Source organism: Rhipicephalus microplus, chromosome X (genome assembly GCF_043290135.1).
Source record: "Rhipicephalus microplus isolate Deutch F79 chromosome X, USDA_Rmic, whole genome shotgun sequence".
Taxonomy (NCBI): Eukaryota; Metazoa; Arthropoda; class Arachnida; order Ixodida; family Ixodidae; genus Rhipicephalus; species Rhipicephalus microplus.
Window position 1 is genome coordinate 659881 of NC_134710.1, and position 26909 is coordinate 686789.

The 26909-nt window shown below is 47.6% G+C and overlaps 1 protein-coding gene and 1 pseudogene across 8 annotated transcripts in view; one reads left to right on the top strand and one right to left on the bottom strand.

Annotated features, from left to right (window-relative positions):
- The window catches only part of LOC119175608 (uncharacterized), a 497980-nt gene that overhangs the window by 441557 nt on the left and 29514 nt on the right, over positions 1–26909 (top strand). For all 8 annotated transcript variants that reach the window (XM_075881644.1, XM_075881647.1, XM_075881652.1 and 5 more), the window contains one exon: positions 7512–7570. In XM_075881644.1, the coding sequence (XP_075737759.1) occupies positions 7512–7570 (59 nt within the window). The remainder of the gene's footprint in view (positions 1–7511; positions 7571–26909) is intronic.
- LOC142775981 (uncharacterized) lies at positions 1102–6322 on the bottom strand (annotated as a pseudogene).

The window sequence follows — 26909 nt, forward strand, 5'->3', positions numbered from 1 at the left end:
CAAAGGTTTGTGAAAAGACTACCACGTCGTCTGTGTAGGCCATTGCATAGTGGAATTTGGCGTCTCGAAGCACAATGTTCATGACGCGCTGAAATGTGGCAGGTGAAATTCACAATCCGAAGGGTAACCTCGTAAACTCAAACAATCCCCTGTGACAAGTAAATGCCGTTTTTTCAGCATCGCACTCTACTAACGGGATTTGCAAGCAGCCTCTGCTGCAGTCAAGGGTAGTGAAGAATTAGGGGGCCCCAAGGGAGTACATAACAGAGCCGATTGATGGGAACGGGTACGAGTCTCGAACCGTGACGGCATTGAACCGCCGGTAGTCTACGCACAAACGTGCAGAGCCGTCTTTCTTTGGAGCTAAAACAACTGGAAACGCCCATGGGCTGTTGGACGCTCCTACGGCACAAGTGGCGAGTATTTCTTTGATGTGCGCGTTCAGAAGTGCTCGCTTGTGCACGCTCAGGGGGTGCGGATTGAAACGGATAGGGCGGGCGTCACCTGTGTCGATCCTGTGGTCTAATGCACTGGCCTTGCCAGGAGCCTCTGTGAACATCGCCAAAAAAAGGCTTCAGGGCTAATTCGATTTTAGCTTTTAGCTCTGATGGCCCGTTTAAGCATTCGATAAGTCAAGAAGTCAGTAGTGGTCTCCAAGAACAGATGCACATTTGTTGCAAGCAGAATAGGTGGAAGTTCTGGCGAAGTTGGCACGAACGTGAGGGCTTTGGCGTTGATGCCGTGGCTGTATGTGCCCGTACATATATTGAGCCTGATTCCTGACTTGGCTAATCAGCGTGGAGAACAAGAGACTGCAGATCGCTTACCGTATTGTAGGGTGTACCGTGGCTGTTGCGTGGGGGGCACTCTGCAGGAGCTTTGGTTCCTTGGTTCTCTGGTAGTTGTCCGAGCGGGAAAGAATGCGGTGTTATCTCTTTGGGCGTGAACTGCTTTGCTGAGCTTCCTCGCGGCTGGATGATGCAAACACCAAAACACTCAGCGTCGGGGCCTCTGCAGAGCGCCTGGTTTCTTTTGAAGATGAACCATAGCCCACGGAGGAGCCATATTATGTTTTTCAGGACCTGCATAAAGTGAGAGAACCCCAGGGAGGGGTGGGGGGGGGGCAGAATAGTGGCCGGCAATTGGCGTACACTCATCATCACCAGCCCCAGTCGTTTTCCCGGAGGCCAGGGCGTGGTCTGCTTGGGCACTGGCTTCTGTAGTGGCCCCGACCTCCACACTGGAAGCATACCAGGGGGTTCCTGCTTGTGCCTCCTGCGCTAGAATGGGTGGCGGTCGCTACGGGCTTTTGGTTTAGGCGCCCGGTGTGGGTGTCCCACGCTCCTGTATCATTGATGTGAAGGCGGACGGAGCAGACGTATTGTAGTGACTGAATGGGTCTAAAGCTTTTGAGGGGGTCGTTGGTGAGGCCATCGAGTTGGACCGACCATGCCACGGGCAGGACGACTCGAGAGTGGATTCGGGCGGAGGTGGCGGCCGGTATGCGAGCTCCGCCAACATCGCTGCCTGAATATCACCCACTGCTCTAGCAAGAACGTCAAGTGAAGAGAACGAACGACCCCTTAAGTACACCTGAAAACGTAGATGTGACTGCCTCACTGCCCGAGTCACTCTTTCCACTTCAGATGCTGAAAGGTCTGCGCGGTCGTAAAGCTCCTGAAAGAACTGTATGTATTCTTGGAGGCTTTGATCCTCACCCTGTGTACGCCTGCAAAGTTCATCTTCCATGCGAATGACGTAGTCGGGGGGGAAGAAATCCGGCACAGAATAACTGCTCAAAGTGGGACCAACTGTCGAAAGACTGTCGACGATGCCAGCGCGCGGTAGAGCCAGATAGGGCGACGGGCAGCACGCGTAGCAGGAGAGTCTCATTTATGAGGGCTTGTGCGCCACGATAATCTTGTAACTCTTGCAAGAAGTTGGCGATCGATTTCTTATTCGAGTGTCCCTCGTATGTAGGCACGACCAGAGGTAAGCGAAAACTGTCGTCTGGTGTAGCCTGGCGTTATAGCAGCGCGGTCAGCTGCTTGATGATACGAGACGTATCTCGCGCGGGCGCGTATTCTTTTGCCTTGTCAGGCATTGTATTGGACTTCAGGTTCATTGGTTTATCACAAGAAAAGAATGAAAACTAAGAAAACCCCGTTAGATGGAACGAAAGGAAGGCCAACTACATGCGAAAACGACGTTGGGCGCCAGATGAAGCGCCTTCGCTCAGGGGGGAAGTGAGTCAAAATTCGCAGGATCGAACCAGCAGCGCTGAAAACAAGAACCGCCTTTAATACGTGACTCAAAATAATCACGAACAGCCTTCCTCACCGGCTCAACACAGCACTAGCGCACACAGGAGGACCAAGAACCCAGAGGGAACAATCGCCACAGACTGACGGTGAATCAAACATATGCAACGAAAAAAACGACAGGAAAGCCAGCACAAAACATACAACAGGAAATAAAAGTCACATGTAACTCGCCGTAGAATGGGCCATTGACTATACGCCCCCGAAACCGGCGAGGCCTCGCCTCTGTAGCACGCACGGAGGAAACCTTTCGCGCCTAGTGCGACCGGCACCACGTCCCATCGCTTGCCTGCAACCGAAAAAACCACTGGGCTTGTCTCGCACCCCTTCTTATCTCCCAGTCGCCTTTCCGCCCCCTGTGGCCTTTTGGATGCTGACGCTCGTCCCGCACATGTGCAATTTACCTGTGTTCTCCTCGCCCTGCTTCCACCGTGCGTGCTATAGGTAAAGGCCCACTGGCCCGGCAGCAGGAGTTCTTGGGATTTCTGAACTTGAAACGTGTGAGCAGGACAATGTTGCATCATCAATGGTTACGTAAAGCCTTCGAATCACATCCAACCCAAGAAGTGAAGAACCCTCTTTCGTCACCTAAAATGTGACAGCAGGAGTGGTATCATTGTATCGAACGTTTGTAGAGAAGTATACGAGATTGGGAATGAATTTCGTCGAATAGTCCTGAAGAACAACATACAAGTCAAGTAGTCTGGTCTCCAAGAAGTACTTCTTGAAATCTTGTAAGTTGAGCAATGATACGGATGCACTAGTGTCAATGGGGAAAGGAATGTTGACTTGACCAACCTGAACAGTAATCTTCAGTGGCAAAGGACGGCTGGAGCATTCATCAATGTTTAGGATTGTAACTGTGTTTGTTACACCAATATCTTGTACTTCAGTTACGTTCTGTTGAGATGTGCTGACATTTGACGAGCGGCATACAGCTGGGTAGCGACCTTGTTTTCCGCAGGCAGAACAAGTGCGGTTGCGGCCTGGACAATTAGAAAAATTCACACTATAGAAAAATTCACATAGTGTCGATGAGATCTGCATTTGTAGCAGACGCCCAATTCAGATCGGTGTCGTCTGTCCTGGTGGCTTGCAAAATTTGATGTAGTAGGACGGGAGTTGTGATGCCCGCGGCCATGTTGCCGTCCTGACCGGTTCTGTCGGGGAGGCCGTCGGCCATGCTTTGTTTTTGGTGGCCGTCTTGTGGACCGGGATATAAAGTCGAGCCCATATATAATGGCCCCACTTAAAACGAACTTTTGCTTAAAATGAACATTATCCACGTGACCGTGAAAATGTACATTGTTTTAATGGCACAAAATTGCACTTACAACGAACGTCTTCGAGCGCTGCCGGTCGGTTACAGCAAACGGAGTTGGTGCTCTGCCGACTTCCCGGGAAACTACTTTCGACCACCAATCAGGCATCGGCAAGGTGCCCATAGATTCTTATTGTTGAACGCTGACCCTGCCTCCGCACCCCTCTAGTTGCTGCTCTCCCCGACCACTTTTTGTTACGCACCCCTCCGTTCTTTGTCCCCTCATTACTTTGAACGCCGCACGGCCAGACATGGCCCGTGTTTTCACACTGCCACCGATCTTTCGAAGGCTGGTCAGCTATCTCCCCTGTCTTTGATCGCCGATACTGTCGTTGACGTTGCCGGCCAGGAGTAATGAGACCATTTGCCAACATCGTCTATATCCGATCGTCTGCGTCTTATCGTATCGTTCTAGTGCACGCTCGTACACTACTCGAACCACTCTGACAATTCGAGATTCTTTTCATGTTTAGGACCTGTTCTCGCTCACTTCGCATTCGGCTTAGCATGCCCTCCACACGCGGGCGGAAGTTTAAGAACAGCTGTTAATTTGCACGGAACGAATCGTGAAATATCGGAGTCAGTGAGGCGACACAAACCTGATGGCGCAAAAAAACGATTCTTTGACCACGGTCACCAATACATTGAACACCGCCGTGCACGCCAATCCAGGCGGCCGGGCTTTGACCTCTGCGAGCACAGGCACTCTTTCAAGCTTTTCTACGTGCGGTTTGCGCGTTTCGTGGACCTTTCAAGCAAGCTGCCCGACCTGCCTCCTTCCGACGTGTTTCGGTTTTCAAGGTCGCCTTCCATTCGTACTCCCCTCTCTTCACTCTCGCAACTCGTTGACCTTCTCTTGCAGATCTGCTCTCTTCTTTTGATAACAACTTTTTTGCCCGTCTCTACCGCTCCGCGACGCCAGCCACACTGGCTCGAATTCAGAAGTTTTATTTTTCGACTAAAAATGCGCTCGGAGCTGAACCACGCATTCTGGCATGTGTGTCGCACGTGCGTGTCTTGCTCGCTCTTGGTGTGCATATGTGTGGTCAGGATGGTGGACAGGAGGCTTTGCACGCTTTTTCTTTCCACTCAACAAAACGTCGAAAGTATGGCCGCTCGGCTTGGGCGTAATCGGCATATTAGGTGCCGGGTTGAGGAGCGCTTGCTCATAGCTGTTGAGTACCTAGCAGCCAACTTCCCGCTTCGGGCGTCCTGGTGTTCAGCTGTGGAGTAGTGAATTTCATGGGCGGCAGTGACTGGTACATGCGCACGAAAGTGTTTTCGTGAAGCTGACTTTGTCGACGTCGGGCCCGATGCCAATCCTGAAGCAATCCTGAAGCTTCCGAACAGAACCACTGCGGCGGCGATTTGTGGCAGCGCGTTGTCGACTCCGACATGGGAGAGCAGGTGGGACATCTGTTGCGATGGTTTCATTACAGCCAACGATGATGCCGACACCGCGCAACTGTGTACAGATTAGGACATTGGGAATGAAGTACACGTCAAGAGCGATTTGAAGGAATCTGTTTACGAGATTGACGAAACTTTGGAGCCAGTGCCTCATGCAGCTTACGCCACGTACCTCGGCGAAGAGCATGCTGCTGTTTAAATTAAACTTGAGACCATTGAGACCAACCACCCTTATCGCTTCTGCTCTTCGAAACACATGCGTCACGAACTTTTTGGGGCAAAACATTTTGTGTTTTTGTTCATAACTTTTAAAAGCTGCGTTTCATTTACTATGAACTTTGGGATACAGCGAGCCCCGCCGCGGTGGTCTAGTGGCTAAGGTACTCTGCTGCTGACCCACAGGTCGCGGGTTCAAATCCCGGCTGTGGCGGCTGCATTTCCGATGGAGGCGAAAATGTCATAGGCCCGTGTGCTCAGATTTGGGTGCACGTTAAAGAACCCCAGGTGGTCAAAATTTCCGGAGCCCTCCACTACGGCGTCTCTCATAATCATATGGTGGTTTTGGGACGTTAAACCCCACAAATCAATCAATCAAATCAATCAATTTGGGATACAGCGAACGGATGCCACGTCAGGCTCAGGTTCGTTATAAGCGGGCTCGACTGTAATCCGATCTTCTCGACTTGTGCATTCGTGAATTCTGGCATTTTGAGTTCGCTACGCTTCTCTTCCTTCACAGTTTGAATTGCTTGCTGTAAAGTAAGAGTAGGACCCAGTTGCAACAGTCGTCTTCGCACATTTTGTGTAGTTATTCCACTGAACAGTTGATCGCAAACCATAGAATTGGCGGAGGTGCCGAAGTTGCATTTGCTCACCATTGCTTATAAAGAGGACGCGTAGTCAGTAACTGATTCCCCTGCTATTGGTTTACGCATATTGAAGTAGTGATGCTCTAGGACTTCATCGCTTGGAGCCTTGAAATGGTTTTCCCGTTGTGTGAGTGTTGCGATGTAGTCATCCTATGTGCCTTCGTCCACAGAGTCTCGTGTGCACTTTCCACCTGGTCCTGTGCATTTTGTAGTGTCCAGCAGATATCGAGACCCTCAACTCCAAGTGCGTTAAGTAGTAGACTCTTCTTGAGAGCGGGCCGGGCAGTGTCTCCGGCAGTGAGGTCGACATACGCCTGAAAGACACGGCGCCGTTTAGCCCAAGGCATGGAAGGGGCGCCCGGAGTTTGCAGGAACAGCAGAGGAGCAATCGCGAAAGCCATGCTGGAATGTTAAGGCACTGAGGAGTCGCAGTCACCAGTATGCGTTGCCGAGTCACTGGTACCAGTAAGCATTGGCCAAACGTGCAGGGGTGGCCGCAGTAGCGCAGTAGGCCTAACACAGTTGCAGCGTGCAAGTAGAGTGGTGCCCTGTAAATGCTCCCGAAAAAGTGGCAATCTGTGTAAGAAATCGGCAGAGGATGCCGACAAAGTACGTAAGCTGCTTACTTCTTGTTCATCTCGTCGCCACTTTGTTGTGTCGCCACCGGCACACCGTCCGACCGAAACAATGGGCGCGTTAGTGCCGGAGCGCTGTGAAGAATGTAACGCTAGGCCTAGAATCGGGAGGGAGACTCTTTATTCAGAGAGCACGCATTGGCGCGTAGCAATGGTTCACTATAACGCTGTTGCGTGGCACCATGCAACACATCCCATCGTAACCGAATCTGATAGGTCATGAAATGACCGACACAACACGCAGGCCATGCTCGCACTTCAGAGCATGCTGCTGTCAGCCATACTTGAACACTTTTGACATCAAGGTTGCATCACCCATTGTAGTGTGGAATATTATTTGGAACATTCAAATTTTCACCCCCTGTTCACTATGCAGTTCGGCTGAGGAATTTCTAGTTTAGTATCAGGCAGCAATTCAATTCAGCCGGCTTCGTATCACCAACATTATTCTGTAGTTGAACTTGCCACATATATTTGCACCACGCTCAGAGTAATTGTGGCCTAATGGTTTCTTCTAACTTAGTCTTGTTTGAAAATCTATAATGTTAATTAAAAGTTATTGCTACTAGAAAGAACAAGAAACTTTTTTGATGGTTCCTAACAAATAGCAGTGCTTAACTGGAAATTTGTAGTGAAACTAAAGCAATTTTGCTATCAAGATTCATGAGCTCTATTTGAACAGAAAAACAGAAGCTAGTTTTGTTATTTTCTATGTGCCATTACACTAGAACACCACTGGTTGTAACCATTTCATAGCTGCAATAGTTGTTTCGACCAAAAGTATTCAAAGCCAGACTTTATTACTTGCCTGCCATTTATTACAATATTCAGCATGTTTTGGTATGTGGACTAAAGTGACAATGATAGCAGGACTTGATGTTCATTTCCCGTCACGGCTGTGGGTACGTGGACATGCTGAACATGCAGCTTCAATAAGCTTCTGCTTCATTTTCAGGTGACACTGTGCCTCACTGGAGTGAAGATCAATTGCCAAAAAATGGTGCTGCGAATTCGGTGAGGAATGTTTTTGAATTCTCAGAAAAATTTTTGTCGTGTGCAGAAAAAAAAATGCTTCCATATAGTGAGTTACATGAGCGTAGTTGCAGCAAAGATGTTCATATTTAATTGAAGCTCAGCTAGTTTGCAAGAATTCATGATAAAGAACAGTAGGCATTCAGATTCAGACACGAGTGAGAATTCAGAACAACACAAATGCTGACTCTCAACTGATAAGGCACACAGCAGCAGAAAAGTAAGTAGTCACAAATCTGTGCATTTTCAGGCAAAAGGCAACACCTGTCAATCTGGCATCCATGTGGTTTTACGTAAGATAGTATGACTTTGGGCATTCGATGCCTTAGTCGCACTTGCGCTACTATCTAGGTATGAGCGGGCCCTCACTCATTAGATGCATTTCTGAATTCCTGTGCTTGTATAAAACTGCATCTTGACTCATAGATGTGACCATAGAAAATAATGAAACGCAAGCACTGACTCACTACTAAAGGTTTATTCGCACAAACCACCCTTATATAGAAACACACATGGAGAAAAAAAGGAAGAAGGGTGACATTGATTTCATCGCTAGTGCCACTGAGACCGACGTCACAGTGTAGGAAGCGTAATGAAAGTTTTAGTGATGTCAAACCCTATTAGAGTGACATGCAATGCATGGTTACCTCAGCTAACCTGTGAGGGTGCCTTCACAGAATTTTTAGATGTGAAGCAGCTCTTTGACTAGCCTGTGTAACGCTGTCCCTCCATCTGCACTGCTCTCCCCTGGCCGCAGGTGTTGGGGGCGGTGCCAAGTCGGTCACGCCTTCCCTCACAGTGCATGTGATACCCTAACTTGTCACCCACTCACCGCGTGTCATCTCTCTCGCTTCACCCTCTCCACCGCTCACAACACTCGAACCCACTCCTCACGTGGGCATCATCTCACCCAAGCCACCTCTCTCCATCTGTGGGGGACAAGAAGCCGCGGGCTGGCGGGTTCACGTGCTGCGCGCGTTTCGCGGCGCCGACAATTTGGGTAGCGCACCACTGCTTGCCTCGCGATCACGCCGACTGGTGGGGCATGCTTCCTGCTAGTGTGCGCGTACCTTTCCTGGCTTTCGCCGACGTTGCGAGAGTCAGCGAAGACATCGCATTCACGAATGGCGAGGTGAAAACCGACGAGGCACGAACCAGGGAAGCTGAACGCAAGCGTCGACAGTGGAAGACCAGTGACACCGATCAGGTGCGAGTCAAAAACACCGATCACGTTCAAGAATACAGACAGCCCGCGAGTAACGCCAACGAGATGTGAGCCAAGGAAGCCGAGCACAAGCGTCTTTAACGCATTTCGCCTCCCGCGTCTTTGCATTTAAATGTTTACTCGAGTAAACGCGACATCGAGTGTGATAACAAGACTGAGTGCTTCAAGGAGAACTATTTATTAAGTTGACGTGTTTACATTAACATTGTGAAGTTACAAAGGTATTCTTGACCTTCTGGCCAACCATAGGTGATGCGGCGGTCGATGGCACTCTCCCCAACCGAGTGAGTCTGGTGGTGTTTACCTTTACATCTTCCTTTATCACAGGTTCAGTTTGACAACTGGCTTTACAAGGCGGCCATAGCGAGTTGCTGTGTGGCTGCTAGGGGCGTGCAATGCTGCACTGTTTTGCAAAGGCTCAGCCGCTGTTTGGGTTTAAGACGCCACCTGCACCTCCTTAGGCTGATCTGGTATTGGTGGCTGGAAACACTGTTTGAGCTGTCATTGGTGCTTTCCCTAGGCCTTATCATGGATGTGTTTTATCTCAGAAACACACGTGGTGTCTGCAGTATGAAGGTTCTTGGTGCTCCATGCTGGTTCACCACTGTAGCGGCAGTCCATCTGCGAGGTCTTTCCCAAACGCAAACATTGTCATCAGTATGTATTAGTGGAGCTCTTGAAGTGTGCTTGTACGCATACTCCTTCTGCCTCATTCGTTCTTTCGGTGATGTCTTTGGTAAATTTTGGTTTTAATAAGTCAGTTTCGGTGGGTAACGTAGTGCTTGTACACCTTCCGTGGAGACGCACTGGTGACCCTAGTTTTTCATCTGGTGGTACATTCCTTATGTTTAACAGTGTCATCTGTATACCAGTGCCGTCTAGGCCTTATCATGAATGTGTTTTATCTCAGAAACACACGTAGTGTCTGCAGTATGAAGGGTCTTGGTGCTCCATGCTGGTTCACCACTGTAGCGGGAGTCCATCTGCGAGGTCTTTCCCAAATGCAAACATTGTCACCAGTATGTATTGGTGGAGCTCTTGAAGTGTGCTTGTACGCATACTCCTTCTGCCTCATTCGTTCTCGTGATATTTTTTCGGTGATGTCTTTGATAAATTTTGGCTTTAATAAGTCAGTTTCGGTGGGTAATGTAGTGCTTGTGCACCTTCCGTAGAGACGCACTGGTGAGCCTAGTTTTTCATCTGGTGGTACATTTCTTATGTTTAACATTGTCATCTGTATACCACTGCCATCTGATGCACATAATTTCAGCAGGTTTTTTATTGTTTGCACCGCCCTTTCAGCCAGGCCATTGGATCTTGAATATAGCGGGTTGGATGTTTCCAACTGGAAGTTCCACTCTTTCTGAAAGATGTTGAATTCATGAGCCGTGAAGCAAGTTTGATTGTCCGATTCAACCACTTTGGATATTCCATGTGTCGCAAACGATGCCTTCATTGCTTGGATCACTTCTCTTGCGGAACAGTGTTTCAGCTCCAAATAGTCTATGCAGCAAAAGCAACTGCCTACGATCACTAAATGTGGTCTTCCTTTGTAGTCAAATATGTCTTCTGCCATGCGCTCCTATGGCATTTCCGGCACTTCTTTTGGCATCAGTGGCTCTTTTGGAGGACGTCTTTTAAATGTTTGGCTCACTGTACATGTCTGTACAATGTTGCGCAAGTTGTTTTATATGCCCGGCCAATAAACAATCTCTCTTGCAATTTTTAGGCAGCTGTTGATGCCCAGGTGTCCAGCGTGGATAGACATCATGACTCTAATGACTCTATCTTTCCAAATGACTCTATCCTTCCAAGTGTTTGGTATTACTATTCTAGTGTTGGAAACAACAGGCCTTCATACACAGATAGTTCATCACGCAAATGTGTGAACAGCTTTTGTGCACATGTCATTTTTCTTGATTCAGGCCATCCGTGATTTGTTGCTTGTATCACACTTTGTATGGCTTCGTCTTGCACCACTGCTGTCTGCAGTTCTGCCGTCGTTTCTTCTGACATTGGCAGTAAGGCAAGAACTTCAAATTCCTCTGCAATGGTTCCTGCATTCTCGCTTGCGTTGCAATCACGACTAAGCAGCCCTGCAATGTGTAGGTACTTTCCTTTTTTTGTAGACAATTGTGGGACCATAGTGTTGGATGTCAAAGAGAAGTCTCTGTAGTCTGGGTGGCGCAAGCCCAAGGGGTTTCTTGCAGATTGTTTCCAGTTGACAGTGATCTTTTCCTATTCGCAGCGGTCTGCCATAAATGTATGAGTGGAACTTCTTGCAGCCATACCTGATTGCCAGTGCTCTTCCATTTTTATTTGCGGATAGTTCTTTTGTGCAGTGTTTAATGCTACTGATGCACACGCAATTGGCTTTCCCTCTTGCATTAGCACTACACCCAATGCTTTTGAGCTGGCATCAACCGAGAGAGTCGGCTCACCATTTACATTATAGTACTTCAGTGTAGGTGCTTTGTTGAGGTCCTTTTTTTTTTGGTATCCTCTAGTGCGTTGCTCTGTTCTTCAGTCCACCCGCAGGTCGCGGGATCAAATCCCGGCTGCGGCGGCTGCATTTCCGATGGAGGCGGAAATGTTGTAGGCCTGTGTGCTCAGATTTGGGTGCACGTTGAAGAACCCCAGGTGGTCTAAATTTCCGGAGCCCTCCACTACAGCATCTCTCATAATCATATGGTGGTTTTGGGACGTTAAACCCCACATATCTATCAAATTATGTTCTTCAGTCCACAACCATGCTGCATCTTCCTTTAGGAGCTTTGCGAGAGGAATTGTTTTTTCTGCCGGGTCGGGTAAAAACTTCTGTAGGTATTGTAGCATTCCAAGAAGTTTTTGCAGTTACAAAGTCGGACATGTCCTGAAAGGGATCGCTGACGACGCGTTCGATCTCCTGATGTGCAAGGGTTGTTCTACCGTAGACGCGATCATCAAAGAGTGTTGTCAGTTTGAGCAAGTGAAAAGTCGCCCCATTCTGTAAACATTTGCCCGACTTCCAAAAACTGCTACAACATCGACTTGCGAGAACCAGTCCGCACCACAACGTCCGTCGCCGCCGGGTGACCTGACACACATTGTTTGTCGCAAACTGGAAGCAATGGCACCCTTAGCGTTCTATTCGCGCAGTACCGATACCACTCCTGTTACTGTTCCTCTTGTTCAAGCCATCGTGTGCCAGGAGCTTGAAAACATCAAGTGCATTCCGGAAGCCATGTCGTCGCGCCCAGAGTCGGCAAACGCCCTTTTGCGATGCCTTCCTCTGACCGAAGGTTTTCGCCACGTACCCACAACCCGGCTGAGTAGCGAACTGCAGATGACGGCCCTATAGGTTTCAACTGCCACCGCGTTGGACATATTGCTCGTTACTGCCGCAGTACATGGTCCTCGGCACCTCGTGCAACGGCCAATATGACTCGTTTCTACGGTACCGCCCGCACCTTTTCACCTGCCGAAGAGTCCAATGCCGTTGACCAATCTTGGAACACTGGGTATAGCCGCTCGCCTTCACCATGTGGGCACCAGTCTCGTTCGCCGCAAATACATCGCCCATTGTCCCGTTTGCTGCAGCCACAGCACTTCTCGTCTCCCGTGGCTTCCGGCCGCATCGTCTCGAAAAACTGAGAAATGCAGCCCCCGGAGGTGGTGCTGCATTGACGACTTCCGCAGCAAATCTTCTCTTCGTTCCCACCAGACGAAGTGTAATAGAAGTTGAAGTAGACGGCGAACTTGTACAAGCACTTGTAGACACCGGCGCAAGCGTTTTGGTCATGAGTTCAAGTCTACGCACACGTTTAAAGAAAATTCTGACATCATCAGCTCTACAAATGCTCCGTGTGGCAGGTGGCAGCACGCCGATGGTTCTCGGTCTGTGCACTGCCCGCTTAAGTATAAAGGACCATACTACTTCTGTCATTTTAGCTGTGATCGACCACTGCCCTTATGACGTTATCCGAAGCCTGAACTTCTTGTCGAATCATTCAGCTGTTATCGATTGTGCTACCGGCTTCCTTCAGCTAGAGCTTCCCCAGATAGTCGCTGAATCCCACACTGCCCCCCCCCCCCCCCCCCCCCCGCACCTGTGCTCTTTTCAGGATTTGCGACTGTCACCTCAGCTAGCCACCTACGTCGTTTCGACCGCACAACCACAGGTTCCCGATGGTCAATATGTCCTCCTTCCTCTCGCCGACGTCCTTTTGAGCCACTACATCGCCATTCCCCACACGCTTGCGACTATCACTGACAACTGTACCTCGCTCCCACTTCTGAATTTCAGCTTGTGCTCTCAAGTGCTTGCTCGTGGCATGTTCTTAGCCAGCGTATCTAATGCTGACGAATTTTAAATAACGGCTCTCACCACCAAGATTGATTTACTTTAGTCTTCTGTAGCTAACAGCACCTGTTCTCTGTCAGATCGTTTCTCAAAGATGATTGCACCCGACCTCAATCCTGCGTAAGCCAGCCACATCCATCGTGTTCTCACGTCATATACCGACATTTTTTATTTTAACGACAGACCTCTAGGGCAAACATCCACCGTTCAGCACCGTATAAACACTGGTGACACAAGTCCTATTCGCCGACGCCCCTATCGTGTCTCCCACACTGAGCGCAGAGTTATCCAAGCGAATATTGACAAAATGCTCAACAAAGGTGTCATAGAACCATCAAGTAGTCCTTGAGCCTCCCCTGTCGTCTTTGTGAAGAAAAAGGACGGTACCTGGTGCTTCTACGTTGACTATCGCCACCTCTACAAGATTACGCGAAAAGACGTATACTTGCTACCACGCATCAGTGACGCGGTGGACTGCCTGCACGGCGCTACATACTTCTCGTCTATTGATGTTTGGTCCGGCTACTGGCAGATTTCTGTCAATGAGATGGACCGTGAGAAGACAGCCTTCATTACACCGAATGGTTTATACCAGTTCATGCCTTTGGATGCCTTTTGGACTATGTAACACCCCTGCCTTATTCGAACTAATGATGGACTTTCTCCTGCGTGGTTATAAGTGGTCTACTTGTCTCTGTTACCTAGACGATGTGGTAGTCTTTTCATCTACTTTCGATAGCCACCTGACCCGTCTCGCTGCAATTCTCACAGTCTTCAGAACAACTGGGCTACAGCTCAACTCCAAGAAATGTCAATTTGGCGCCCGTCAGATTGCCGTTCTGGGCCAATCTTGGAAACGCTGATGGCGTCCAACCAGATCCCGAAAAGATCTGCCCCATCCGTAGCTTTCCGGTGCGCTGTTCTACATTCGACATCCGGAGCTTCATCAGCTTATGTTGGCACTTTTGTCGTTTTCTGAAAAACTTCACCGACGTTGCCAGACCACTCACACATTTGCGGAAGAAGGATACCACATTCTCATGGGGCCCTGAGCAGGCTCAAGCATTCACCGCTCTCATCGGCTACTTGACTATGCCCCCCATACTTGCCCACTTTGATCCTTCTGGTGCCACAGAAGTTCGCACCGATACCAGTGGCCACGGTATCGGGTTCAGTTCTCGCTCAGCGGCACCACGGCAGACAGTGCGTAATAGCTTACGCCAGTTGCCTGTTTTCTCCCCCTGAGAGGAATTATTCCATCACGGAGAGAGAGTGTTTAGCTTTAATTTGGGCCGTCGTCAAGTTCCGGCCATATTTATATGGTCGCATATTCTCCGTCGTTCAGACCACCACGCCCTCTGCTGGCTGACTTCTCTGAAGGATCCGACTGGAAGCCTGGGTTGCTGGGCTCTGAGGCTCCAGAAATTTTCGTTTAGTGTCAGCTACAAGTCTGGCCGTTTGCACAAGGACGCAGACTGTCTTTGTCGTCATCCGGTGGATCCTCCTAATCCCATTGCGACTGACCAGGAGAGCAGCGTAATGGCGTTTACTGACATCGGTGATATGCGCATTAAACAACGACGGGATAAGTCAGTGCGCACTATCATTGACGCCATCCAGTCTGACAGCCATGGTGTTGAATCCCGTATGTTTGTGCTGCATGACGGCATCCTCTACCGCCGCAACGTCAGCACTGAAGGCCCTGAGCTTCTGCTTGTCATTCTTCGTCATCTACGGCCTGCCATAATTGAACAACTTCACGACGCACCAACAGCTGGACACCTCAGTGTTTCTCTGCTCATACGACTGCATACGACGTCGGTTTTTTGGCCAGGACTGTACCGCAGTGTGCAACGATATGTCGCCATTTGCAACCTCTGCCAGCATCGGAAAAGACCTTTGCTGCCAGCTGAATATTATCACCCAATCGAAGTCCCCTCTGAACCATTTTATCGCGTTGGACTCGTCCTTCTTGGCCCTTTTCTGATGACAACATTGGGAAATAAATGGATCGCCGTCGCCACAGATTATGCAACCCGTTACACAATAACAAAGGCCATGCCAACCAGTTGCACCACTGACATCGGGGATTTTCTTCTTCATGACGTCATCTTACACCACGGTGCACCTCGACAGCTGTTTAGGGACGGCGGCCGCTCTTTCTTATCCAAAGTTGTCGACGTCCTCCTTCGACCATGTGCTACAGCGCATAAGCTATATACCGCCTACCACGCACAAACTAGTGGCCTAACTGAACGTCTTAACCGCACGCTCACAGAGATGCTTTCGATGTAAGTCTCCGAAGATCATCATGACTGGGACACCACGTTGGCCTATGTGACTTTCGCGTATAATTTCTCTCGACATGACACCACGGGATTCTCACCTTTTTATCTTTTGTATGGTCGGGACCCCATATTGCCATTTGAAACCACCTTACCTCTCAAGCCATCTGCTTCCGAGTATGCTCGCGAAGCCATTGATCGGGCTCACATGGCTCGTCAAGTGGCCCAGTCTCGTCTCACCATGTCACAGGATATGGAAAAAGCGCGCTACGACCACCGGCATCGTAACATAACGTTTGCCCCAGGTGATTGCGTGCTCCTCTGGTCACCGGGTCGCCGTGTAGGTCTCTCTGAAAAACTTTTGTCCCGATACGCAGGACCCTACATAGTCTTACGTCAAGTTAGCCATGTCAACTACGAGATAGCGTCATTGCACTCCAATGCATCACCAAGTTCATCACTTGTTGACATTGTCCACGTTTCGTGCATGAAAACATACTTCTATCGCACTTCTCCAGACTCGCACCGAGACGGCGCTCCAACGCCCGGGGGTCCTGTTACGGAGATGAAGTAAAGAGGAAGAACACAATCAGCTGACAGGCATGCGAGTGTGCCAATCAGCCATTGGGACTCTTGCCTGTGGTTTTTCTTCTGTAAATGCATTTTGTACAGAAGGCACCGACCCCATGACATTATGTTTAGCGTTCATATATTAGACGAAGGCATTTGATTCAGTTGAGATATCAGCAGTCAAGCATGCACTCAAGCTCTTCTTCAATCGTCATCTTCATTGCCTTAATGGACCATTTTGTGATGTTCATTATGGCTTATATCAATATATGTTTAGCATTCATATATTAGACGAAGGCATTTGATTTGGTTGAGATATCAGCAGTCAAGCATGCACTCAAGCTTTTTTTAAGTCGTCACCCTCTTTGCCTTAATGGACCATTCCTTGATGTTCATCATGGCTTATATCAATATATATTTAGCATTCATATATTAGACAAAGGCATTTGATTCGGTTTAGATATCAGTAGTCAAGCATGCACTCAAGCTCTCTTTCAGTCGTCATCCTCTTTGCCTTAATGGACCAATCCTGGATGTTCATTATGGCTTATATCAATAGAAGTTTAGCACTCATATATTGAACGAAGGCATTCGATTCAATTGAGATATCCGCAGTCAAGCATGCACTCGAGCTCTTTTGCAATCGTCACCTTCATTGCCTTGATGGACCATTCTTTGATGTTCATCATGGCTTGTATCAATATATGTTTAGCGCTCATATATTAGATGAAGGCATTTGATTCGATTGAGACATCAGCAGTCAAGCATGCACTCAAGCTCTTTTTCAGTCGTCACCCTTTTTGCCTTAAATGACCATTCTTTGATGTTCATCATGGCTGTATCAATATATGTTAAGTGTTCATATATTAAATGAAGTCATTTGGTTCTATTTAGGCATCAGCTATCAAGCATGCACTCGAGCTCTTTTTAATTGCCATCTTCAATGCCTTGATGGACCATTCTTTGATGTTCAACATGGCTTGTAATATTACAGTCGAGCCCACATATAACGACCCCATTTAAAACGAACTTTTGCTTAAAACGAACAATATCCACGTGACCCTGAAAATATACATAAGACTGTTATAGTATACCGGGTTTACCGGGATACCAGGCGAACAGTGATACCGGAATCAAAGTGCGCATGTGCAGATACGTACGTTACCCGTACAGTTATCATACGCGCAGTATTTTTGAGATTTAAGGTTACCGTGGTAGCGTAAGTGTACGTAAACGTGGCGGGGCTGTCGGACGCCCACTCTGAAGTGATTTTGGCGTAGTTGTTGAAAGATTCATTAAAGTGGCTTCGCTTGCCTTCAGTTAGCTTCGATGACCGAGTATTAGGGATAAGTTGGCGCAATTTTTGAGATAGCTTGCCATTTCGAACGCGTCTAGGCCTAACTACAAGATCGATGTAAACAAATCGGCAACATAATTCTTTTTGCATTTGATGTGTGGTTCATATTTATTTCCTTTTATTAGTAGTAAAATAAACTTGTAACAATGCTTCGCGCAGTGGCATAGGCAGACATTCTCGTTTTCTTTTCCTTTTTACTGTCTTTAACTTATAACCCTCCGATAGGTGGCGCCACCATCCCAGCTGGGGCACGTGAATCATGTAAACGCTATCCCGCTAAACTATAAGACGCTGTCTACATTCAACGTTTGCTGAACGGTACTATCATTCTTTTAACCTCCGCTATCACGTTAACCTGTCTATTGCTGTCTATTGTTTCAATGGCACGAAATCACACAACGAACGTCTCCGAGCGCCGTCGATCAGTTACAGTGAACCGAGTCGGTGCTCTGCTGGCTTCCCGGGAAACCACTTTCAACTACCGATCATGCATCGGTGAGGTGCCATAGATTCTTATTGTTGAACGCCGACCCTGCCTCCGTGCCCCTCAAGTTGTCGCTCTCCCCGGCCGCTTTTTGTTATGCACCCCTCCGTCCTTTGTCCCCCACTACTCTGAGCACCACGCACCTCCAGACGCGGCCCGTGTTTTCACACTGCCACCGATCTTTAGAAGGCCAGTCGGCCATCTCCCCTGTCTTTGATCGCCGGTACTGTTGTTGACGTCGCCAGTACTGTTGTTGACGTCGCCAGCCTGGAGTGACCAGACCATTTGTAACATCGTCTGTATGCGATCGTCTGCGTCTTATCATGTCGTTCTAGTGCATGCTCGTACACTATCCCACCCACTATGATAATTCGGGATTCTTTTCGTGTTTAGAATCTGTTCTCGCGCACTTCGCACTCGGCTCAGCATGCCCTCCGCACGCGGGCGGAAGCGTAAAAACAGCTGTTAATTTGCGCGGAATGAATCACGAAATATTAAAGTCAGGCCACGCAAACACGATGGTGCAAGAAAACGATTATTTGACCATGGCTACCAATGCATTGAACACCGCCGCGCACGCCAATCCAGGCGGCCGTGCTTTGACCTCTGCGAGCGCAAGCACTTTTTCAAGCTTTTCTACGCGCGATTTGCACGTTTCGCGGACCTTTCAAGCAAGCTGCCCGACCTGCCTCCTTCCCTCCTTCATGCCTCCTTCCCGGGTGTTTTGGTTTTCAAGGTCGCCTTCCCTCCGTATCCTCCCCCCTTTCACTCTATCGCAACTCATTGACCTTCTCTCGCAGCCCTGCTCTCCTCTTTTGATAACAACTGTTTTGCTCGTTTTCACCGCTCCGAGAAGCGAGCCACTCTGGCTCAAATTCAGGCAGAAGTTTCATTTTCCAACCAGAAACGGGCCCGGCACTGTGCCACGCATTCTGGCATGTGTATTGCGTGTGCGCATCTTGCTCGCTCTTGGTGTGCACGTGTGTGGTCAGGATGGCGGACGGGAGGCCTTGCACGCTTTTTCCTGCCACTAAATAAAACGTTGAAAGTGTGGCCGCTTGGCTTGAGCGTAATCGGCACATTAGGTGCCGCGTTGCGGAGCGCTTGCTCATAGCTGTTGACCACCTAGCAGCCAACTTGCTGCTTCGGGCGTCCCAGTGTTCAGCTGTGGAGTAGTGAATTTCGTGGGCGGCAGTGACGGTTATATGCGCATGAAAGTGTTTTCGCGGACCAACTTTGTCGACGTCGGGCCCGATGCTAATCCTGAAGCTTCCGAACAGAACCTTTGCGGAGGCAATTTGTGGCAGCGCGTTGTCGACTCCGACATGGAAGAGCGGGTGGCACATCTGTTGCGATGGTTTTATTACGGCCGATGATGATGACGACACTGCGGAACCATGCACGAGTTAGGGCATTGTGAATGAAGTACACGTCAAGAGCGATTTGAAGGAATCGGATTGCGAGAATGACAAAACTTTGGAGCCAGTGCCTCGTGCAGCTTATGCCACGAGCCTCAACGAAGAGCATGCTGCCGTTTAAAATAAACTCAAGACCGCCCTTATTGCTTCTGCTCTTCGAAATACGTGTGTCACAAACTCTTTTTGGCAAAATATTTTGTCTTTTCATTCACAACACGTGTCGGTAGAGCCAGTGCCATGTCAAAGATGTTTGGGCGCAACCACGAGGCAGTCTTTGTCGACGCAGCACGCTACCAGAAACGTCACCGCTTCGTGGCTGCTGTCGTAGACCACACACAACAATGCAAAAGCAGCTCGTCAATTATCACACGGAACGCAGAAACGGCAGAAGAAGTGGCTATCGCGATGGCGATAGCCCGCACTAACACCTCATGCGTAATCAGTGACTCGCAGACAGCGGTTCGAAACTACGCCAGCGGCAGAATCTCCCCCGAGGCATTGCGGATTCTTAGTACAGGCAAAATTCAAGAGGCGGACAAATACGTACGCATCTTGTGGTTCCCTGCCCACACACCACTAGGTAATGCAGAGGCCAGTTCGAATGAAGTGGCGCACAACGTGGCTCGAGGTCTTGCGTTCCGAGTCACGTCAGACGAAGCGGCCACCCAAACAGACCTTTCTGCGCCGGTGTGGGAATGGGACGATCGGCTCACTAAATTTAATGACATAATTCAACACTATCGACTGCAAAGGCGGGAGTACTCTCTGCCTCACCCCAAGCTAAATCAGGCCCAGTCTGTTCAGTGGCGGCAGCTACAAACATGCACATACACGAACCCTGTCATCATGCACCACATATATCCCGACGTCTATAGTTCTAATCTATGCCAGTACTGTACCACCAGAGCCACTCTTGACCATATCCTATGGGAATGTCCAGCATTAGTCAGACATTCTGGGGTTGCGGCCTCCAATGAAAACCTTCGGGCGCGTTGGCGGACTGCGCTGCTCAGTTCGGGCCTGGACAAACAACTTTGGGTGATCCAGCAGGCCAAGGAAGCTGCCGGGAGACACGGTCTCTCCGTTGGCCCCTAGATGGGAGCCCATCCCAGCAATCTGCCGGAAATTAATAAAGTCTATATCTCTCTCTCTCTCATTCGCAACTTATTAAAAGCTGTGTTTTATTTACTACGAACTTCGGGATACAGCGAACGGATGCCATGTCAGGCTTAGGTTCTTCATAAGCGGGCTCAACTGTGTATGTTTTGCGTTCATATATTAGACGAAGGCATTTGATTCGGTTGAGATATCGGCAGACAAGCATGCACTTCGGAATCAGGGTGTCGATGAATCATATACAGTCAAACTCCTTTATAGGAGACACTGATATAAGAGACACTGATATAAGAGGCAAATGGGTATAAGGGAAACCAGTGTGCCTACAGTAAAATACAGGTTGATAGGAAAACGCATGCATGGTACCTTGCTTATAAGAGACATTTCGTATAAAAGACAAAAACTGGTGCCCAGAGCATGCCTCTTATGAAAGGGTTTCACTGTATATAAAGATAGTGGATAAAATCTATAGCTGTCCTCCATCAAGAAAGCAACAAAATGTGCCAGCCAGAATCCAGGAAGTCTGTGCACGAACATTGTAGAAACTGGTGATGCCCTATAAAGCACTTTACACATGTCACTGGCTACCTCAGCGGCTCTTGTCTCACTGTCGTGCACGGCTGCGGTGGCTGCATTTCCGATGGAGGCGGAAATGTTGTAGGCCCGTGTACTCAGATATGGGTGCACGTTAAAGAACCCCAGGTGGTCAAAATTTCCGGAGCCCTCCACTACGGCGTCTCTCATAATCATATGGTGGTTTTGAGACATTAAATCCCACAAATCTAATCTATCAATCTCACTGTCGTGCAATGGTAAGTATATTGTCTGAATGCAATTGTAAAAGAGCATGCCAGCTCTTCGAGTACGCCTTGAATGCACCTTTCCCCCTGATGCTGGTGGCTAAAGAAAACAATCATGAGCGATGCAGACTGGTGCTGAAGGTTATGAAAGAAGGAGGGGCACATGTGAGGCAGCCGTTCATCACACTGGACAATGCTTAAGTGTATTTTCTGAACCATTTACATTGCAATTACTTCCAAAAACACCCCCATTCAGCTTGAGGTTGAGCAGAGTCGCTGCCTGTTGGCCGCTGACTTAAAAGGCCAACTCCGGCGATTTTTGGAGGTCAGTGGATCTCAATGAATTTCACTGGGTTTGTTCATCTGCACATTTGCGCCGTTCATGCCAAATTGCAGGCTTGAGAGTTTTGCAGACTCTTTAGCTTGCCTTGAAATGCTCATCTCGCTTACCAGAATTAATGGCAACATTGTGTCTGTGACCTTGAGTTTTGCCTGGCGGAGGTGACGGAGCTGAAGTGCCACTGCAGCGTCTGCTTGTCTGCATTAGATTGTGTGGATTCGGCTGACGCTTCCTTGGTTGAGTCTACGATTTCCTTTTTCATGTTGGTGGGTGTGTGTTAGGCAGCAAGTGGTGTTACGTTGTGAGCCACACACAATTCGCCGTATATTCACCATAACAGCGTAAGCGTTTTAGCTTATCGCTGGGGACGGTGTAGACAGGTAGTGCCATCTGGCGGGCATTATGACCCACCAAGCAGGTTTCGACATGGCCTCCGAGATGGCGAATGTGCGAGGTGTTTCTCTCCGGCCGTCCTAATTGCCCAGCTTCCCAGCAAAACCGAGTATAGTCTCACGCGCCCAACTACCATGAGAGGGCACATTGAGGGGGGGTTCTAGCGATGGCTGAGACCACGGCGTACAGCAGAGGATTGCAGGATTGTAGCACAGGATTGCAGCGTGCGCATGGTTTTTTTTTTTCGCCTACGAGCATGAATTACCACCATGATCTTCTGGCTGAACTTAAGGACAGTATTTGTTTTTCTGTTACTACATTTATTTTGGTCCAATTGGCGAAGAAAAGCCCGACAACTCCTGCATTTTCCTGATAGGTAACTGTAAGGAGGTATCAATTTGTCCGTGGCAGTACTACATTTTTTTTTTTCATTGCGGTTCGTTTTGTTTCGATACTAAATACCTCAATTTGAAAAATATAGAGGCATTTTAGTATAACTTCTTTCCTCTGGAGACTTGTATGGTGGAAAACTGGACTAATTATCGTCGTTGAATCGTAATGCTCTCCTATTCTTACTCATAATTTTACTACTATATCGCGTACGAATATTTATGAGGTGGTCAGCCGAAGCGCAATCAAAGAAATAGTAAAATGCCACTGCTATGTAATATCGCAATGTTTCATACCAGGTACATCAAACGCTGAACGCGTGTTGCGTACTTGTTGAACAAGCAAAACATTTCGATATTCGTTCTTACATAGCCAAACATATCCACTGAACACTGTAAAAGTCACAGTGCGATAGGGCAGCCATAAGTGACCAAAACGTGCCTGTAACCAGCCCATGGTCGTCGCATAACCAGCGACGTTCAGTCTAGACATAGTCTAGACGCATGGTGACCGCCCGCACCCACCTCCTTGTATCCTGCTTCTGCGGATCGACGAGAGGATTCTTGACACGGCGTTACAACGAAAAGCAGCACTAGTTTTATCAAAGGAAAGAAAAAGCAATCCTTTCAATCGAGTGTAACCCGTGAGCGTAGAACGCGGCACTCTTCTGACTTCGCTTGTTGATCAGGCTGTCATTTTTTTTTTTCTTCACCAGTGCCCTCCATACTATACAGCCTTCAAACTTTGAAGTACAGTAAGTTTCCTGCAGATGCAGATCTCTTGCAGAGGCATCGCAATTATTAGTTCCTTAATATGAGTGGCGCAAATCTACAGCAAAAAAAGTTCATTTGAGGCTATATACGCCCAAGCATTGATTTCGCCTCTTCTGTCACCTTGGCTCGACATTCCCAAATGAGTGTGAAGTTATATAAACGTGCAAAACCATTTTTTTCTCGCCACATACAAGCTTCGCCAGGAGCGCAGCAGCTTTTTCTACCATACGAAGCAGCACCGCTGGGTGGAGGAAAGAGCGTGCCATGCCCACCTCTTGAAAAACGCTCTCTTTGTGCGATTGGGACGGCCAGAGGGAAACCCGCCGCGCGCTTGCCATCTCGAAGGCCATGGTTCGGGCAAATAATTACCGTATTTACTCGTATAATCCTCGGACTTTTTTTGCTGAAAAACTGATGCAAAGTTGAGTGGTGCGAGAATTACGCGGGGAAAACTTTCCACGAAAACGTACAGAGCGAAAAAGAAAACGAAGTGGCCGCGAATTGTGATTCTCACACCAGCAACTAACAGCAAGCTTTAAGAAGTACTAATTAAAGCTTACCTCAACAATAAAAGCAGAAGTTCAACACAAGACAAGATTTATTTGAGACACAAAAAGTGGAAGCAAATAGTCTAGAGGTAGAATATCATACGCAAAGCTTGCAGACGTTACTGGCGTAGCGATAGCGTTCGTCGCTCAGCAGGAGCCCTCAAAAAGTAAGCATAGGACGTCAGTATTGGGCTGATGGCTATTTAACAAAATCGTCCGCAGTTTCCTTCTGAAGAAATAAAGTTTATCATCAATCTCAGTTTTAGGAACACGGCTGGCCCAACGCGTCTTGGTGGCTTTCAGCTGCCGTCACCAGTAGCGAACACAGAACTTGTATACTCCAAAGGGCCTACTGGCGGCCCTGTTGCTGTTGTTTAGTGCATAATCTATCACTTGCAACTTGAAAGGAGCCGTGTAGCTTCAGTATCACCTCATAACCTGACAAGATTACCGACACGGCATACATAACGCGCCGCAACGCACACCGACTACTTCGGCTTGGCTTAGATAGGATTGAATCTTCATGCAATAGTACGAATAATGGTTAAGAGATGGCGCCAGATGGTGCGCGCTATCATCAGTGGTTGGAACAAGCAGACGACATTATTGCGACAATTTCGGGGGTGCGATAATTACTCGAGGAAAAAAAAAACGTATTTTTGTTGGGCGATGTGGGGGGTGCGAGAATTATGCGAGTGCGAGGATTACGCAAGTAAATACGGTACGTCACACGTAGAAGTACACTTGGTTTTGGCCTTGTTGTTTTTCGGTAATTATAAATTATTTTCGAATTCGTTGAGCAGTTCAGCTATCGGGTGCGCAAGAAGAGTGTCTCAGGACCATCAAAGCACCATTATCCTGACATGGTAAAAAAATTGCTGGAGTTGGCCTTTAAGTGCACCTACTGTGGGTGGCTTCTTGCGTCGTCTGCTGGCCCCATTAGGCCAGCATGTGCATGCAAATTATGCTCATCCTAAAGGGCTGTTTGTTTTGCTCTGTTACGTTTGTACGTTTGCCTAGCACAATCTACAGACACATGTGGCCTTGCTTGGCTGTATATCTACTCCAATAATATCAGTTTGTGCACTTCCCGAGAATGCTGTATTATTGTCATACCCTTCGTTCACCAGGATAAAATTGGTGTAGGTGCCACCTCGTATTGAAGCACATTGTAAAGTGCACTTTGCATCATCCCAAACATGAGGAGTATTAGATGCAAGATTTTAAGTGATAAATGAAATTTTGCATTGTTGATACGTGTTAACTGTTGCTTATGTACGACCAGCTTAAATCGTCCTTGATATAACCTTTTTATAACCTTTTATTGTACTGTTCTGTTTCCAATACAGTGAAGTATTTCTGTCTAGTAAATTCTGACACTTCGGTATTCAGATTGCACCTTATGAAAGAACAGAAAATGGAATGACACAGAGCTAAATAAACTTGAGTTGCTGAGTGAAATTTTAACATTGGGTGAAAATTAAGACGCAGCTGTGTGCTTAGATGTCAGTTCGCATTAAAGAATTAAGATGCCACACAATTGATCCAGATGGTATGCCTCATACTTGCATCATATAATTTTACGCTAAACATTCTATTTTATTTTACACTATTTTGAGTGTTTTTATGGTGTTGTTATAGACTGATGGATAGAGTGGACGTTATTCACTTAAAAAAAAATACTTTTGTCCCATGAAATAACCAAACCTTTGCGGCATCACTGCCATGTAGATAATCAATTGAAAAAAGCTGCGAGCTGAACTGTTAATACCTTTTCATGCTGTTAGAGAAATAACAAATGTGCAGTCATGCAGCTTCCCTGAATAACCGTCTCGCCTGTCCTATGTTCATTTCACAGAGGATTGAATCGGATGCATATTTTGCAGTTGTTTCAACTGATCACCCAAGAATATAGGATTTCTTTTTCCTTTCTTTTTAAGTATCCGAAACCAGCAAGCATGAAGCGAAGAATGAATTTACTCACACTACTGCAGTGCATAGTAGGTGGAATATGAGCTCAATACTGACTAATAAAAATACAAGAAATGTGACACAGTGCAAAAACACAGTCACCAAGCACAAGCATCTCTTTCAATGGGAGATTGCATTTCTCTCACAATTGATAGTAACGTTCAGCAAGCTTCATCATTTCATTTGGCAACGGACAACATACATGTTACGATTAGGCTGCAGTGAACGCATTTCGTTCGCCAACAATCGGCTCACACCACTCACAAGAAAGTGTGCCACGTACATGTATGCGTGCTGCTGGCCACCTATCCACACTGGCTTTGTGACGACGCTGCCACTTATAGCCCAATCTCAAGGCAAATTCCTTGGCATCATGGTCTGTTATTTTTAAAGGGACACTAAAGAGAAACAATGACTTAATTTAGGTTGACAAACTACACTCTCAGCTCTAACTATCATAAGGTCATTATTAGCATAGAAAATCACACTGAAATATGAATTTCAAGTTTCGTGCTGAAATCTCCGTATGTGATGTAAAAAAATTTCAAAATGTATTTCTTGTATTTTTACAACATTAGCTCAATGAAATTTTCTGAAACTTGACATGCTAGGTCTATGGCACCCACAGATGACAGTGTACCACATTTGCTCGCATTATTTTCACACTTTTTTCATGATTTTAGAGGTACTAAGCGGGTGCTCAAATTTCAGATATTTTGTGAACGCATCCGAAATAATGTGCAATGGCCCTAATGTGTGTGGTAAAAAGAGAGAAAATAAATTTGAACTGGAAAAAAGAGTGTTTGTTTGTTTCGGCACATACTTTAATCAGCTAGATTCGATCATGCGCGGTCTAGTCGGAATCACTGGTCAGAGGTACTATTCGCAATCCTTGTTGTGACCCCTGCCCTCTTAAAGCGTGTCTATGCGCATCGTCCTTGGTTTCACTGAGCGTGTTCAAATGCCCCATTTTCTTGAAGGAAAGAAGTGTAAATTTAGGCGCTCATTTTATTTGTTATACCCAATACTAATTAGAACTAACAGACAGTGATGCCAATTAAATAAGTATCGAAAATGTTATTAGAAGTATGATTGTAATGTAAATGTGTAGAGAGAAAAGTGGATGAAAGGATAACTTGCCGCTGGCAGGGACCGAACCTACGACCGTCGAATTCTGCGTCCGATGCTCTACCACTGAGCTACGGTGGTGGTCATGCCTCCATCCGCATTATAAGCTACATTTGTGCATTTAAATGTGGAAGCTTAAGTCAGCGCCGCCAGTAGCTCTTCGCGACAATGCTGGGAGACA